The following is a 13,373-nucleotide window of genomic DNA, read 5'->3' as shown; positions in this document are numbered from 1 at the left end:
TATGGCTCACTCAAAGCATCGGTTACCTGGGGACAAAGAGGCTTTGGTGTTAGCTATAGAGGCAGGAGACAGTTCCCATGTATCCCTCACCCCAGACCCACTCACCCAGCTTCCCATAATCATCTGAGAGGACTTTGCGCCTGACCCCTTGGAGGTCAACAGGAACGGGGGCTGGTTGACGGATTTGCATTTCTTCTCTTGTGGAAGCCAGAAACTGGGGCCAGATGTGGCCTACAAGTAAGGAAGGAAGGCTGAAATCTGAAAAGGCTCTGGCAGTGTCAGCCTGGGCCCAGGGCAGGTGAGGACTCTGGCCAGCTGACTCCATCCATCCAGCAGCCTGGGTCTTGAGCCAAGGATGGTGGAGGTACCCAGCTACCTCTGAGCAAAAGGGCTCTCATGACCCATGCCACCCACTCTAACAAACACCCATCACAGCCTGATGCCTCTTTTTAGGTGCCCAAGGGTCTTCATTGTCTGGTGAGGCCCAGAGAGCTGAAGACCCTATTTCTGAGGAAGGAGACCACACCACACCACACCACTCCAAGTTCCAAGCAGACTTGGAGCCAGATGAGCTGGGTTCCAATCCCAGCCCCTTCTCACCCTTGCTGGGGGAGCTTGGCCAATCCCTTTCCAGGTCTGGGCTTCAGTTTCCTTTAGTGAAATGCAAATGATAATTCCTACCTCAGACGGGCTGTAAAATGCCTAGCAGGGGCAGACCCTGCTTTGGGGACCTGCTCGGACCCCCAGAGGACTGCTTTAACACCAGGGCCCAGCACACCACTCCCTTGGGTGGAGCAGGTGGGCAGGCCCTCCAGTGGGTAGACTGTACTCTGCCCTGCTCCAGTTTCCCCTGCCCATCCTCCAACACTCTGAGGCCAGAGGAGGGAGGCACAGGGGGAAGGTTGGCATTGGCTGGGTGATTCCTGGGTACCAGGCACCATGCTGTAGGCTCCGAGTACAGGGCCCCAGCTAATTCTCACAACCACTTCTCCATCTTCATAGGACGGGGGTGTAAACCGAGGCCCAAACAAGGTCTCACCTAAAATGTCCCAACGTGCAGGACCGGGATTGGAAACCAAGTCAGTCTGATCCCAAGACTGAGTTATTCCCCATGAAATAAGGCACACTACCCCATGCCCAGCCCCGGAAGGAGAGCTGCCCTCCGAGAGAGGAAGGCCAGCCACAGGAGCGAACTCACCAGCGTGCGGGGGCACTGGCTGAGGGTGGCCCAGTAAATCCTCTCTGTAGGGGTTTTTGGGTTGCGGGGAAGTTTAGAAAAAACCCCATGCTTCTTGTTGTGACGTGAGTTAAGTTCTTCTACGAAGCTCTTGAAATTCATCAGTTCCCTGGGCTTTTTCTTCTGAGAAAAGGAGAGTAAAAGCAATCTGTTACACCAGGAAAATCAGAGCTCCTTTCTCAACCCTCCCCCGCAACCAGAGAAAAGCACTGGGGCATCACTTACTATCCTGCTGTGCAGACATCCCGGAGGTCAGGCCAGCCTCGAGGCCCCCCTGACCTGGGCTGGTGGACATAGTCTTCCCCCAATCAGCAGGTTGGGGCGATGTTAGTCTTTTGCACCATGCACCTGCCACACCCTACTGCCCAGCTCCTTTTCATCCATTTCTTCTTTCTTTCATTTGTTGGACATGTATTGAGTCTGGCACCGTTCTAAGCAGGAACGATGTCTTAAATATTTAAAACCAGAGTGACTGGAGGAGCACAGAGGATTTGGGGGGCAGTGAAACTATTCTGTATGATACTAAAATGGTAGCTGCATGTCACGCATTTGTCGAAACCCACAGGATGTCCACCACGTGAGTGAATCCTAAGGTGTGCCACGGACTTGCAGCGATAATGATGTATCAGTGTAGGTTCTTCAACTGCAGCAAACGGACCAGGCTGCTGTGGGATGTTGATGGTGGGGGAGGCTGTGCGTGGTATGGGGAGGGCAGTGGGTACATGGGAACTCCTTATACTTTCCACTCAATTTTGCTGTGAACCTGAAACTGATCTTAAAAAAAAAAAAAAAAAAAATTCTAACAAACAAAAGCAAACAGCGTGGCCTGGGCACTGGCCAGTCAGAATGGGCACTGGCCACAGTGCCTGAGGAGGGTCCCTTGACCCCTGCCATAGCTGGTCATGGGGAGGTCTGGGGGGCTCCAGGGAGCAGCCAGGTCGAAGGCTGAGAGCTCAGTGGCTACCTGCCAGCTGGTCCTGAGGTCCTTCTACATTAACCTCCACCCTCCTAAGCGCTCCTGAGCTCTGCCATAGCACTCATTGCCTGCTCACACTCGAGAATATTTTTCTTATTCATTGATGACTGAGTTTCTTTCCCCACTAGAATGTAAGTTCCACAAGGGCTGCTTTCCCCTGCACCTCGCCTACTACCTGACTTAATCACACCCACTGCGAGAATGTGCAATGGAGACAAGATAAACAAGCAACTAGACAAAACTTAATTCCAGTGGCCACGAGCACAAAGCAAGTGCACTGTGAGATCACATCACAGGGACTTGACAGGGGTGGGAAAGGAGGCCATCAAGATAAAATTCTACCTCAATTTCCCCTCCTGGGCCTCCTGTTCTCTGCTTTGTTAACAGCACTGGCACTGACCCAGCCAGCTTGGTCTATAATGCCTGCCGTTTCCAAAATAGGAGGACGCCCCCACCTTGTGCCATCAAGGTTCCTCATGACCAAGCTCCCCTGGCACTGTGGGCCATCTTCACCTCCTGGGCACTTCATGCCAGTGCAGAGGAGAGAGCTGGCAGTGAAGTCAGACAGATGTCCTTGGGTTCAAATCCCAGCTCTGTTCCTTCCGGCTGGGTGGCCAGCCTCAGTTTTCCCTGCCTAACATGGGAAGCCAGATCTGGCCCTGGCTGTGAGAGTGAAGTGAGGGGGTGTGGGGACGGCCCGATGTAGAGCCTGGCGCACAAGCTGGTGTTCCTGGTGCTGAGTAGTGAGGCCTGTCATCCTGCAGAGGCATGGACTAACACCCTCCACCATCCCACGTACACACCTGCATGGAGTAGTGCCCATAAGGCAGTGGCTTGCTCCGATCACCAGAAAAAGTGTCATAGGGGCCACGGGTGCCGACGGATCGTGCCACGTATGTCTCAAGGTCACTTTTGAAGGAGTAGGTGCCGGGTCCCAGACCACTCCCCTAGAGCACAGCAGAGTTGATGAGGCCTGCAGGAGAGCTCAGCTTCCCCCTCTGCCCTGGGAGTGCCCCTGCAGGACGGGAAGGCAGGCAAGGCCTGGCCAGCCAAGGGGGTACCTGATGAGGCCGGGGGTCCAGCTTGTTGCTCATCCTGCACATGAGGCCCTCGGAATGGGACCGGTTCCAGGCATTCTCCTCCAGCTTGGTGTATGGGTTGCCCTTCTCCCCATAATTTCCAGGGCCTGGATAGTAGTTCTGTGGGGCGGGGGTGGGGGCATAGAGGCTGTCAGAACCACTCCTTGTGCCTGAGGAACAAACACCTGAGATTGCCATCCCCAAGAAGGGAATGGGATTTTCAGGGTGCCCGCTTGCTACCCGCCCTCCGACACACAGCATTGTTTCCCGTGAGCGTTCACCACTGCTCACACCTTCACCTCCAAGTTCAGCCTCTTCCCCGGGGCTCCACTGGCCTGACCAAGTTATATCTCACTGTTTCCGCCTTACATTGCACATTTTGGCCAACATAGCGGACTTCTTGCTGCTTCTCAAGCACATGCCATTCTGCCCAACCTTCTTCCCTCATTGGCTCATGCTGTAACCACCACCCGGAATGCCCTTCCTGCCCTCTTTGCCTTGGACAGTTCTACTGCTTCTGCAAAGCCAGCTCAAATGTCATCTCTCCTGGGAATGAAGGCTTCCTCCCACTACCACCTGAGATAGTTGCCTGCTTCAGTGGATTCGGCAATTCCAACCTTCACACCCCTGCACCACAGCCCTGCGTGATATGAGGGCTTTCTCAATGTGCTGTGAACAGCGCTGTGACAGGGAAGGAGTCCCATTCTGGGTTCAGATCCTGGCTCTGCTGCCTCCTAGCTGAGTGACCTTGGGCCTTCTGAGTCTCATGGTCCATACTGGTACCATGGGATAGGAATACTTTCTTCCAGGTAATGGCGATGAAGTTAAATACTGTCTGCAAGCAAGGGAAGGAGGTTGGGCGGAATGGCATGTGCTTGGAGAGCAGTGAGGGGCCCACCATGTCAGAGTGTGGGACGCAGGGAAGAGGCAGTGAGACATAGCATGGACGGGCCAGTAGGGCCCTGGAGAAGAGGCTGAACTTGGAAGTGAAGGTATGAGCAGTAGTGGAGGCTCACGGGCAACAGTGTCTGGCACAGAGTGGACACTGACACACGATAGGGTGGGGTGGCTGAATGTCTTGAGGGGCAGGAGGAGAGGTTAGGAACTGGTTGGAATGACCGTCTGGGACCTGGGCTGCCAGGGTCAGAAGGGTGATTTTGTAGGCCGAGTGAAGAGAGCAGTCCACCTGGCAGAATGCTTTCTGCTGCTCTGCACCTTTTAGCCACGCGGGGTCACTGCTGCTCCATAGATGGCTCGGCTGTGCCCTACCTCTGAGCCTGGAACCTGGCCCTGGGGAAACAGGATGGGGCGGGGAGGGCAGGGACCTCTGCATGAGGAGTCAGGTCACTGACGGCATCAGATTTGTTTGCTCCCAGAGGAATGGGACTACATGTCTCCTTCCCGGGTTCCCATGTATGTTCTGGAGAAAGCCCCCGAGGATAGCTGGATCCCGGAATGGTGTGTTAGGTGCTTCACAAGCCTTAACATCTTGGTCCTGGCAGTGACTGGGGGAGACCAAGTGAGCACCATCCACAATTAACACATGGGGAAACTGAGTCTCAGAGAGGCAAACTGTATGTGTCAGGTCCCACCTCCAGAAAGAGACAGCATGAGAGTTTCAGCTCCAAAATCCATAACCTTTCTGAGCCTCTACTGTTTGCCGGGCTCTGTGGAAAGCACTGGGGTGGGTGGGCAGTGAGCACCACAGGACCTGGGAGACTTTGAAGATGAGGGTTATACCAAGGGTGAAAATGGCCCTGCTCCTGGAGCCCAGAGGCAAGCCCAGCACTGGGCACTTTGTCAAGATAATCCCATTTCTTCCTTAAAACCTTCAGGTTCAGAGGTTCAGCATCACACTTGGGCTAATGGGAAAGTCTATAGTTTTAACTAGAATGTTATGTTGTCTGAGCTTTGGGGATTCAAACAGGAATGATTAATTGAAGAGGGGGAGTGTGGAAATGAATGAATCATCATTTCTAAGTTTTGTTTTGTTTTTTTTTTCAGGCTGGACTTTGAAAAATGAGAAGGATCCCCAAAAGACAGGTATGAGGGAAGGTGGGAAGGTCCCCCACTCAAAAAGAGCAAAGGCAGGAAGGAAATAGAGTCATGCTTGTCCCCCTAGCTCCCCTGCCATCAGCTCGGCTGAGTTCCCACACCCAGGCCCTGGCCTCCAAAGAGACGCAGGGAGCAAAGTCCAAGAACTATAGGGGCCAAGCCTGTGGATGAAATGCAAGGTAGATGTTGGACACCTGGGATTCAAAAGCCTGCTTCTGCCAGTTGATAGCTTCATGACCTTGGGCAGTAGGTTACTTAACCAATCTGTACTCCATTTTTCTCATCTGTAGAATGGACATCATCATAGGGTTGTCATAAATATGAAATTAATTAGTATGTGGTAAGTGCTATGCTACATGTCCACTATTATTACTTTAGATTGGATGGTAATGACATTTTCAAATGCTCCAGGTATTCCCTCTCCCTAAGTTACAGTTACAGCTTCTGCACCTGAAGATGCATCTGCTCATCCCCAGACCGTGTCAGGAGTAATTTCCAGCCTTCATAGAAGCATTCTCAGTGGCGAGGTGTAGGAGAAAGAGCCTGGCTCTGGGGTTGGACATTCCCATGTCTGCATCCCAGCTTGCCCACTTGGCAGCTGTGTATCCTGGGGCAATTTGCTTATCTTCTCTGAGCCTCCAGGGCCTCATCTGGAGTGGTTGCAAAGAATTAGAGAGAATGTTTTGGAGCACCTGATACTCAGGATGCATGCACTTATTCAGTCCACAAATACTTATTGTGTGCTTGTGTGTGCCAGGCACTGCTAGAACCTCAGAATGCTGCAGTGAAGGAACCAGGCCGACGTGGTCTGCCCTCAGGGGCTGCTGTCCAGTGGGGAAGGGACGCTAAACACACAACCACAGTGGAGACTCCTAGGAAGGAAGACACCACCTAGTGGGGCCGAGGGAGGCTTCTGGAAGCTGAGAGCCGCGGGATGAGTAGGTGTGCCCAAGGAGAAGAGGCTGCCAAGGGAGGAAGGGCATTCCTAGCAGAGGGAACAGCAGGGGCAAACCACGTGAAAGAGCATGGCCCATGTGAGGGGCTGGGAGAAGGATAACAGAGTGTCCAGCACAGAGAGGTCGAGGCCAACAAACTGCAGCCCTGACTCCCTCAGTAGGGGGTGACTCCTGCCTTCTCCCTCATGCCCTTACTGAGTGTCAGCCTCACTCAGTGTCCTCCTGATGGGATCATCATCCCCTGGCGCTGCCACCCCCACCTCTCAGCACCATCGCCTCCTCCAAATCCTGGCCCTCACGAGGGTATTCCTCTAAAAAGGTAAATCAGGTCCTCCTCCTGTCAAAGCCCTCCACTGCCCTCTGGCAGCACCTGGAATAACACCAAGGCCCCACCTTGGCTGCAGGGTCCTCATGACCCAGCCCTCTGCCCTCTTGCTTGCCTCCTCTCTCCCTCAGCCAGTGCCCTCTGGCCACACTGGCCTCCGGCCTGCCAGTCTGATTCGACAAGCATGTTCCCACCTCTAGGCCTTAGCCTCTGCTGCTCCCAGTGCCTGGAATGCTCTACCAGACATTGCAAGTCTCCATTGCTCATGACCTGTAGGTTTGCTCAAATGTCACTCCTCCCAGAGCACGACTACGCTCTATCAATTGCACCCCCATCACTGCCTGTCCCTTCCCTGTCTAATTTGTGCTCATAGCCCTGCTTATATATGTATTACACTTCCTTTTTTGTACTACTGTTTCTACTGCTAGGACATCTACTTCATGAGAGCAGGGACCTTGTCTTCATCGCTGCTAGATCCCCAAGGCCTAGGACAGTGTATGCCACTTAGGAGGTGCTTAATCCTTATTCCTGGCTGGTCGGATGGATACATAAGTGAATGAATTTGTTGAGCACCCAATGTATGCCAGGCTCGGGACTCCAGAGATGAGAACACCTACCCCAATGAGTCCTCGGAAGCGAACCTCCCCAGAGCTGAGCAGCCCCCGGGTGCTACACGGTTTCTGCTGCAGCTGTTCTAAGAAGTCTTTGACATTGTAGGAGCCGGGCCCCAGCTTTTGCTCCTATGCCAAGAGAAGAGAGAAAATGAAAGCCTTAAACCTGGGAAAGTCCACACAGGAAAAAGCCCAAGGCATGATGATATTCCTTAAAGGGTAATCTCCATCTGGCCTTGGAAGGACACTGAAGGCCACACGGAGCAGCCGCAGTGGACAGGAAGACCCGGCACCAGAGAGGGAGAGGCATGGCCCCAGAGGCCTCACCTGCAGCCGCTTCTCTTTCATGATGGCCTGGTACTTGAAGTGGGGTAGCTGGGTCAGCCGCGTGGCTTCCTGGGCCTTGGCCCAGCCTGTGTCCACCTCCTTCATCAGCTTACTCTTGCTGAAGCAGGTCTCCTTTGAGCTGTAAGTCCCCGGGCCTATGTGGGACTGAGTCAGAGTGTGGTCAGAGCTGTGACAGCCACGCCCGCCCCGTCCACCCACAGAGCAGGCCCTCACCAAGCCACCACCCTGACCCGGAGGAAGGGAGTAGGAAATCCCCCCTGTGGCTCCCACCCTCAGCACCAAGGCTGGCATCAACAGGCTTGGCACTCAAGGTGCAATCACGACATCCTCTATCACTGCCCCTCACACTGCAGGGAGGTATAATAGCGCCTTCAAGAGCCCAGAAGTAGTCAGTGCACAAGCTGGAAGTGGTGCAGTCCCTCGTTTATCAAACATACTGGAAGCCCCCACGGTGGGCCCAGCTCCGTGCTGGAAGATGGTAGAAGGTACGCCCCTTCTACAGCTCAGCTCATCCACCACAGTAGGCAGCTCTAAGGGGCGGCGCTCAGGCCTTGTGGGAGGAGTCAGGGAAGCTGTGCAAACTCACCACTTGGGTAGAATAACGCATGGAGTATGGGGCCTCAGTGAAGGTGCTGAACTTCTTCCGGTTGGGATAAACAGCAGAGATGTCAAACCTAGGGAGGGACGGTGGCCCAGTGAGAGCCCCGTGCCTGGCACCCGGCCCTGGCGTGGGCAGTTCTGGAGCATGGGGGAGTTGGCTGCCCAGGAAGGTGACTTTGGAGCAAGCTCATGAAAGAAAAGCAGTGGAGTTGCAGTGGCTTCGAATGTTCCAGGCTGCTCTCGCCCCACCCCACCCGTCAGCTCCTCCTCCCAGCTTCATTTTTCTCCACAGTCCTTATCAATACCCAACGTTTTACAGATATACATACTTTTGTTTATTATTCACCCACACCCCTCACAGAAAAGAGCAAACTCCGTGAGTACAGGGGTTTGCTGTTGTGTTCACTGCTGTAGCCCCAGATCCTAGAACTGTGCCTGGAACATAGTAGGTTAGAGAGAGAAAGAGACAGAGTGGAATATGAATGAATGGAAGACAGACACCTGGGCTGAAATCTCACTTATCACTTCTGAGCTGAGTGGCCTACTATGGACCAGGCCATGTTACCTCTCTAAACCTGGCACATAGTAGGTGCTCTTGAATGGTTTTAAAGAACTCACTTAGAAGCTAAAAGAACCCTGGGCAGGAAAGAGCAGTAAGTATGAGGGGGAGAGAAAGCCCAGCCCCTCCTCATTGCCGCCCCCCCCCCCCCCCGCCCCCCGGTTCCCCTCCCTGCCAGGCTCAGCCGGGTGTGTAGGTGGACACCCTCTCTCCCGAGGCCAAGGGTGGCTTCGGGGTGGGCAGCAGCTGCCTTGGACCATGGGCATGAGCCCAGGACGCAAATGGGCCCCACCTGTGGCTCTGCACCCCGAAGGGCGCCCCGGTGAACCATTTAGTGGCCATGGAGCCGGCGCGGTTCCAGCCACGAGCTCCGGCGGCATCCTGGCCTTCCCTCATGGCAGGCCTGCGCGCCGACCGCCTCCGCTGCTGCCACGGCAACGTGGGCCTTGTGATGCGCCCCGGAGCTGTGGGCTGCGCCCTCGCCCACGTGGTGCCCCCACTGGCGTGCGCACGTAGCGGGCTGATTTTTCCCTTGTCCATGCACATTTTCAGGGTCCTTCCCTGGCCCCTGCAGATATAATGGCCCTTCTTGTATTTACTATGGATGCCAGTGGGTGGGGTCTTACAGCCATTTGTTGAGCAAGTATTTCTGATTTTTGGCTTTATCCCAGAGCCCTGCATGGAGCCTGCCTAGGCTCAGAAAGAACCTTTTAATGTTCACCTTGTGCTGATGGGAAACAGGCCCACAGAGAGGGCAGACTTGGGCAAATGACATCCCAGCTCCTTCTCCATTTCGGGAGTCAGGGGAGCCGAAGTAAGGGGGAAAGGGCAAGGAAAGCCAGAGGGTGGAGGGCTGGGCAAGGCTGCAGGGGCAGTCAGGATTCAATCGGCCCCTAGACGTCCCTGGCACCCACTCTGGGCAAACACCATGCAGAATGCCTGGGACCCAGATGTGGTCCTTGCCCTGAAAATAATGGGGGAAGCAATGACCACATACTATGGTCAGGTCCATGAGAGAGGGAGGCCTCTGACCCAGCCCGTGGGTAGGTAGGTCAGGGAAGACTTCCTGGAGGAGGAGAATTCCAAACTCAACATTGAAGCATATGGATGACTTTCTTTTTTTTGTTTGTTTGGTTTTTTTGAGATGGAGTCTGGCTCTGTCTCCCAGGCTGGAGTGCAGTGGCGCGATCTTGGCTCACTGCAAGCTCCACCTCCCAGGTTCAGGCCATTCTCCTGCCTCAGCCTCCCAAGCAGCTGGGACTACAGGTGCCTGCCACCACGTCCAGCTAATTTTTTTGTATTTTTAGTAGAGACGGGGTTTCACAGTGTTAGTCAGGATGGTCTCGATCTCCTGACCTTGTGATCCGCCCGCCTCGGCCTCCCAAAGTGCTGGAATTACAGGCGTGAGCCACCGCGCCCGGCCCATATGGATGACTTTCTAAGTAAAGAAAGGAATTGAGGGTATGGACCCCACCCAGGGCATAGTCAGTTCTCTCTTCCCTCCTTCCTTACCCCCCAACCAGTGCTCCACAGCCATGCTCTGAGATTGTCTAATTTCTCCCATGATGGCCTGTGATCTTCCCAAGGGTCTTAGGCCCAAAGGTAGGGCAGAGATTCATATCCCATTCCATGGTGACAGGATTGAAGCCAGAGAGGTGTAGGTTGTACCAGAGGTCCTGCTTCCAGCCCATGGTGAAGCTGGACCAGAGGCACAGTGGGTCTTCTGCCAGGCCCCACCCAATGCCCTTCTGACATCCCAAGCTAGTATTTAAATAAGAAGTGCGGCTCCCCAGCACAGCTGAGAGCTGGACTCTTGGGCTCCAGGCCTGGTGGGCACATGGCCACCACTGGCAGAGCGTCTGCACTGCACCACTGAGCTGAGGGTCAGAGGTGGCAGGCCTCAGGAACATGCACAGAACGGAGAGCCTGGGTCATCTAAGCAGACTCTGCCCTTCCCAGCTGTGGGAACTTGAGCAAGTCACTTCTTTCTCTGAGTCACAGCATTATCGGTTTCATTCTATAAAAGGAAAGTAATCATCTCTATCGCCCAGGCTGCTGTGAGGATGAAATGACCTGATTTAGGTAATACTCTTGGCACACAGCAGGCGCTCAATTGGAGGTCATTCCCAGCCCTTGGTTAGGGACCTTTACAGATGCCTGAGGACAGACACTTGTCTCATTTCCTCCTGGTGCAGCATCTAGCACATAGTAAATGTTCAGGAAATATTTGCTGCATGACAAGGGAATGAATACATGCATCTAGTCCAGCTACCCAATAACACATAAATCCTCAAAGACACATTTAAATCTGGCTCTGCCACTTCCTGGGTGCTGACCTTGGGCAAGTTACCCTTGCCAACTTCAATTTCCTCTTCTGTGACATGGATCTATGACTGTAGCTTCCTGGAAAGGCTGTTTTGAGGTGTCGGTGAGGTGTGGATGTGCACACTCTCCAGTCCTGTGCACTTCAGCCAGCCCAGGATCTGCTCGGGTATTCTCAGGGTGGCCCAGACATGCCTGCAGCTACATTGCTGCTTCTCTTCCAGCCTGAGCCCCATGGCTCCAGGACCCATGGAGGAATGACGAAAGGCTATAAGCCAAGGTCCACTAGGCCGGGAGTCCTGGCTGCCAGGAAGGCCAGAACGGGCCAAGTGAGTCAGCTCTGCAGCAAGGCCATCTGCTCTGGTCAGCCCAAAGTTTCCCATCACAGCAGCTTCCTTGTCTAGCACCTCACCCATTTTCTTTTATAGGCACCATTGCACCCTCATTGTACACAAGAGGAAACTAAGGCTCAGATGGGGAGAATAACTTGCCCTGGTCACATCTCATCAGGCATAGGGTCACACCATGAATATGGGACTCATAAGGACATTTGAGAGCTCCCTAGCTGCAAGACTGTCTAACCCGTCCAGACTCCAGAGCCACCTCGTATGTCAGTGGAATCAAGTCAAGCTTCTCAGCTAGGACTTGGGCCTCTGTGATGGGGCCGTGGCCCCTGCCTTCAGTCCTCATCTCCTGCCATCTTTGCCCCATGCTCTGAAACCTCCAGCCACGAGGCTACTCTATCCCTAGGACACACCCTCCCCTGGAGAGCCTCTGGCCTTTTCATACCTTTGCTGCTGATGATATGCGCCCCCCACCAACCTACCCTTCCCACCCGACTCTTACTTATCTTCTTCAGAGTCCAATCAAAAGCCAAACCCACCCATTATGATGGTTATTATCTTTAAAAAATAGAAAATAACATATGTTGGAGAGGCTATAGAGAAATTGGAAGCTTTGGTCATTGTTGGTGGGAAAGTAAAATAGTCCAGCTGCTATGGAAAACAGTATGACAGTTTCTCAAAGAATTAAACATGGAATTACCATATGATCCAGCAATTTCTTTCCTGGGCATATACTCAGAAGAATTAAAGGCAGGAACTCAAACGTGTATTTGTATGCCCACGTTCATAGCAGCATTGTTCACAACAATCAAAAGGTAGAAGCAACATACGTGTGCATCAACAGATACATGGATAAACAAAATGTGATATATTCATACAATGGAATATTTTCAGCCTCTAAAAGGAAGGAAATTCTAACACGTGCTACCACATGGATGGATCTTGAAGACATTATGCTAAGGGAAATAAGCCAGTCGCAAAAGAACAAATACTATATGATTCCACTCATGTAAGGTAACTAGAGTAGTTGAATTCACTGAAACAGAAATAGAATGGTGGGTACCAGGTGCTGGGTGGAGACAGAATGAGGAGTTATTGTTTAATGGGTATGGAGTTTCCATTTGGGAAGATGAAGAAGTTCTGGAGATGGAAGGTGGAAACAGTGGTACAACAGTGCCCTCAGGGACAAGGACAAGGCCAGGGGAGCATTCATACTCTTAATGCCACTGAACTGTACACTTGAAAATGGTTAACACCATAAATTTTTTGTGAAGTATACGTTGTCGCAATTTTTTTTTCTTTGAGACAATGCTTTTTGCTCTTGTTGCCCAGGCTGGAGTGCAGTGGCACAATCTCAACTCACTGCAACCTCCACTTCCCGGCTTCAAGCGATTCTCCTGCTTCAGCCTGCCGAGTAGCTGGGATTACAGGCACACGCCACCACGCCTGGCAAATTTTGTATTTTTAGTAGAGACGGGGTTTCTCCATGTTACTCAGGCTGGTCGCAAACTCCCGACCTCAGGTGATCCACCTGCCTCGACCTCCCAAAGTCCTGGGATTACAGGGGTGAGCCACTGCGCCCAGCCTGCAATTTTTTTTTTCAAAGCCAAACCCTCTGTGAATCCATCCCTGATACTCTCAAGCAGGTAAGAGAACAAGTTTCATCACAGGATCACCAGCAATTTATAGCAAAATTTCCAATTAAAAATTATTAAAATTAATTTTATATTTAAAAATCAACAGGTGAAACATAGCACCAGGATGTTGTTTTAATTTAACTTTTTTTTTTTTTTTTTTTTTTGCTAATGTCAAATTTTTTTCAAGTTTCCTAATTGGCTCTATTTCCTCTTTTGAAATGCTGGTCTCTGTTGCTTCATCTTGAAATATATAGATATTTCATCTACATGAAATGTAAATATTTACATCTATATCTTTAGAGATACTCCAACTATATTTCACCT

At 52.5% G+C, this 13,373-nt stretch overlaps 1 protein-coding gene across 1 annotated transcript in view; it reads right to left on the bottom strand.

Moving 5' to 3' along the window:
- LEXM (lymphocyte expansion molecule) overlaps positions 1 to 9,190 on the bottom strand; it is a 32,955-nt gene extending 23,765 nt beyond the window's left edge. Inside the window, exons 1-8 of the mRNA XM_025365843.1 lie at positions 9,039 to 9,190; positions 8,174 to 8,261; positions 7,567 to 7,731; positions 7,246 to 7,368; positions 3,275 to 3,412; positions 3,017 to 3,160; positions 1,199 to 1,360; positions 106 to 231 (exon numbers count right to left, since the gene is read on the bottom strand). Coding sequence (XP_025221628.1) covers positions 106 to 231; positions 1,199 to 1,360; positions 3,017 to 3,160; positions 3,275 to 3,412; positions 7,246 to 7,368; positions 7,567 to 7,731; positions 8,174 to 8,261; positions 9,039 to 9,142 — 1,050 coding nt within the window. The 5' untranslated portion in view covers positions 9,143 to 9,190. The remainder of the gene's footprint in view (positions 1 to 105; positions 232 to 1,198; positions 1,361 to 3,016; positions 3,161 to 3,274; positions 3,413 to 7,245; positions 7,369 to 7,566; positions 7,732 to 8,173; positions 8,262 to 9,038) is intronic.
- Positions 9,191 to 13,373: the final 4,183 nt, after the last annotated feature.

The sequence above is a fragment of the Theropithecus gelada genome, chromosome 1, assembly GCF_003255815.1.
Source record: "Theropithecus gelada isolate Dixy chromosome 1, Tgel_1.0, whole genome shotgun sequence".
NCBI classification, from domain to species: domain Eukaryota; kingdom Metazoa; phylum Chordata; class Mammalia; order Primates; family Cercopithecidae; genus Theropithecus; species Theropithecus gelada.
The sequence above is the reverse complement of the archived record's forward strand: the minus strand, read 5'-3'. Positions and strand labels throughout refer to the sequence as shown.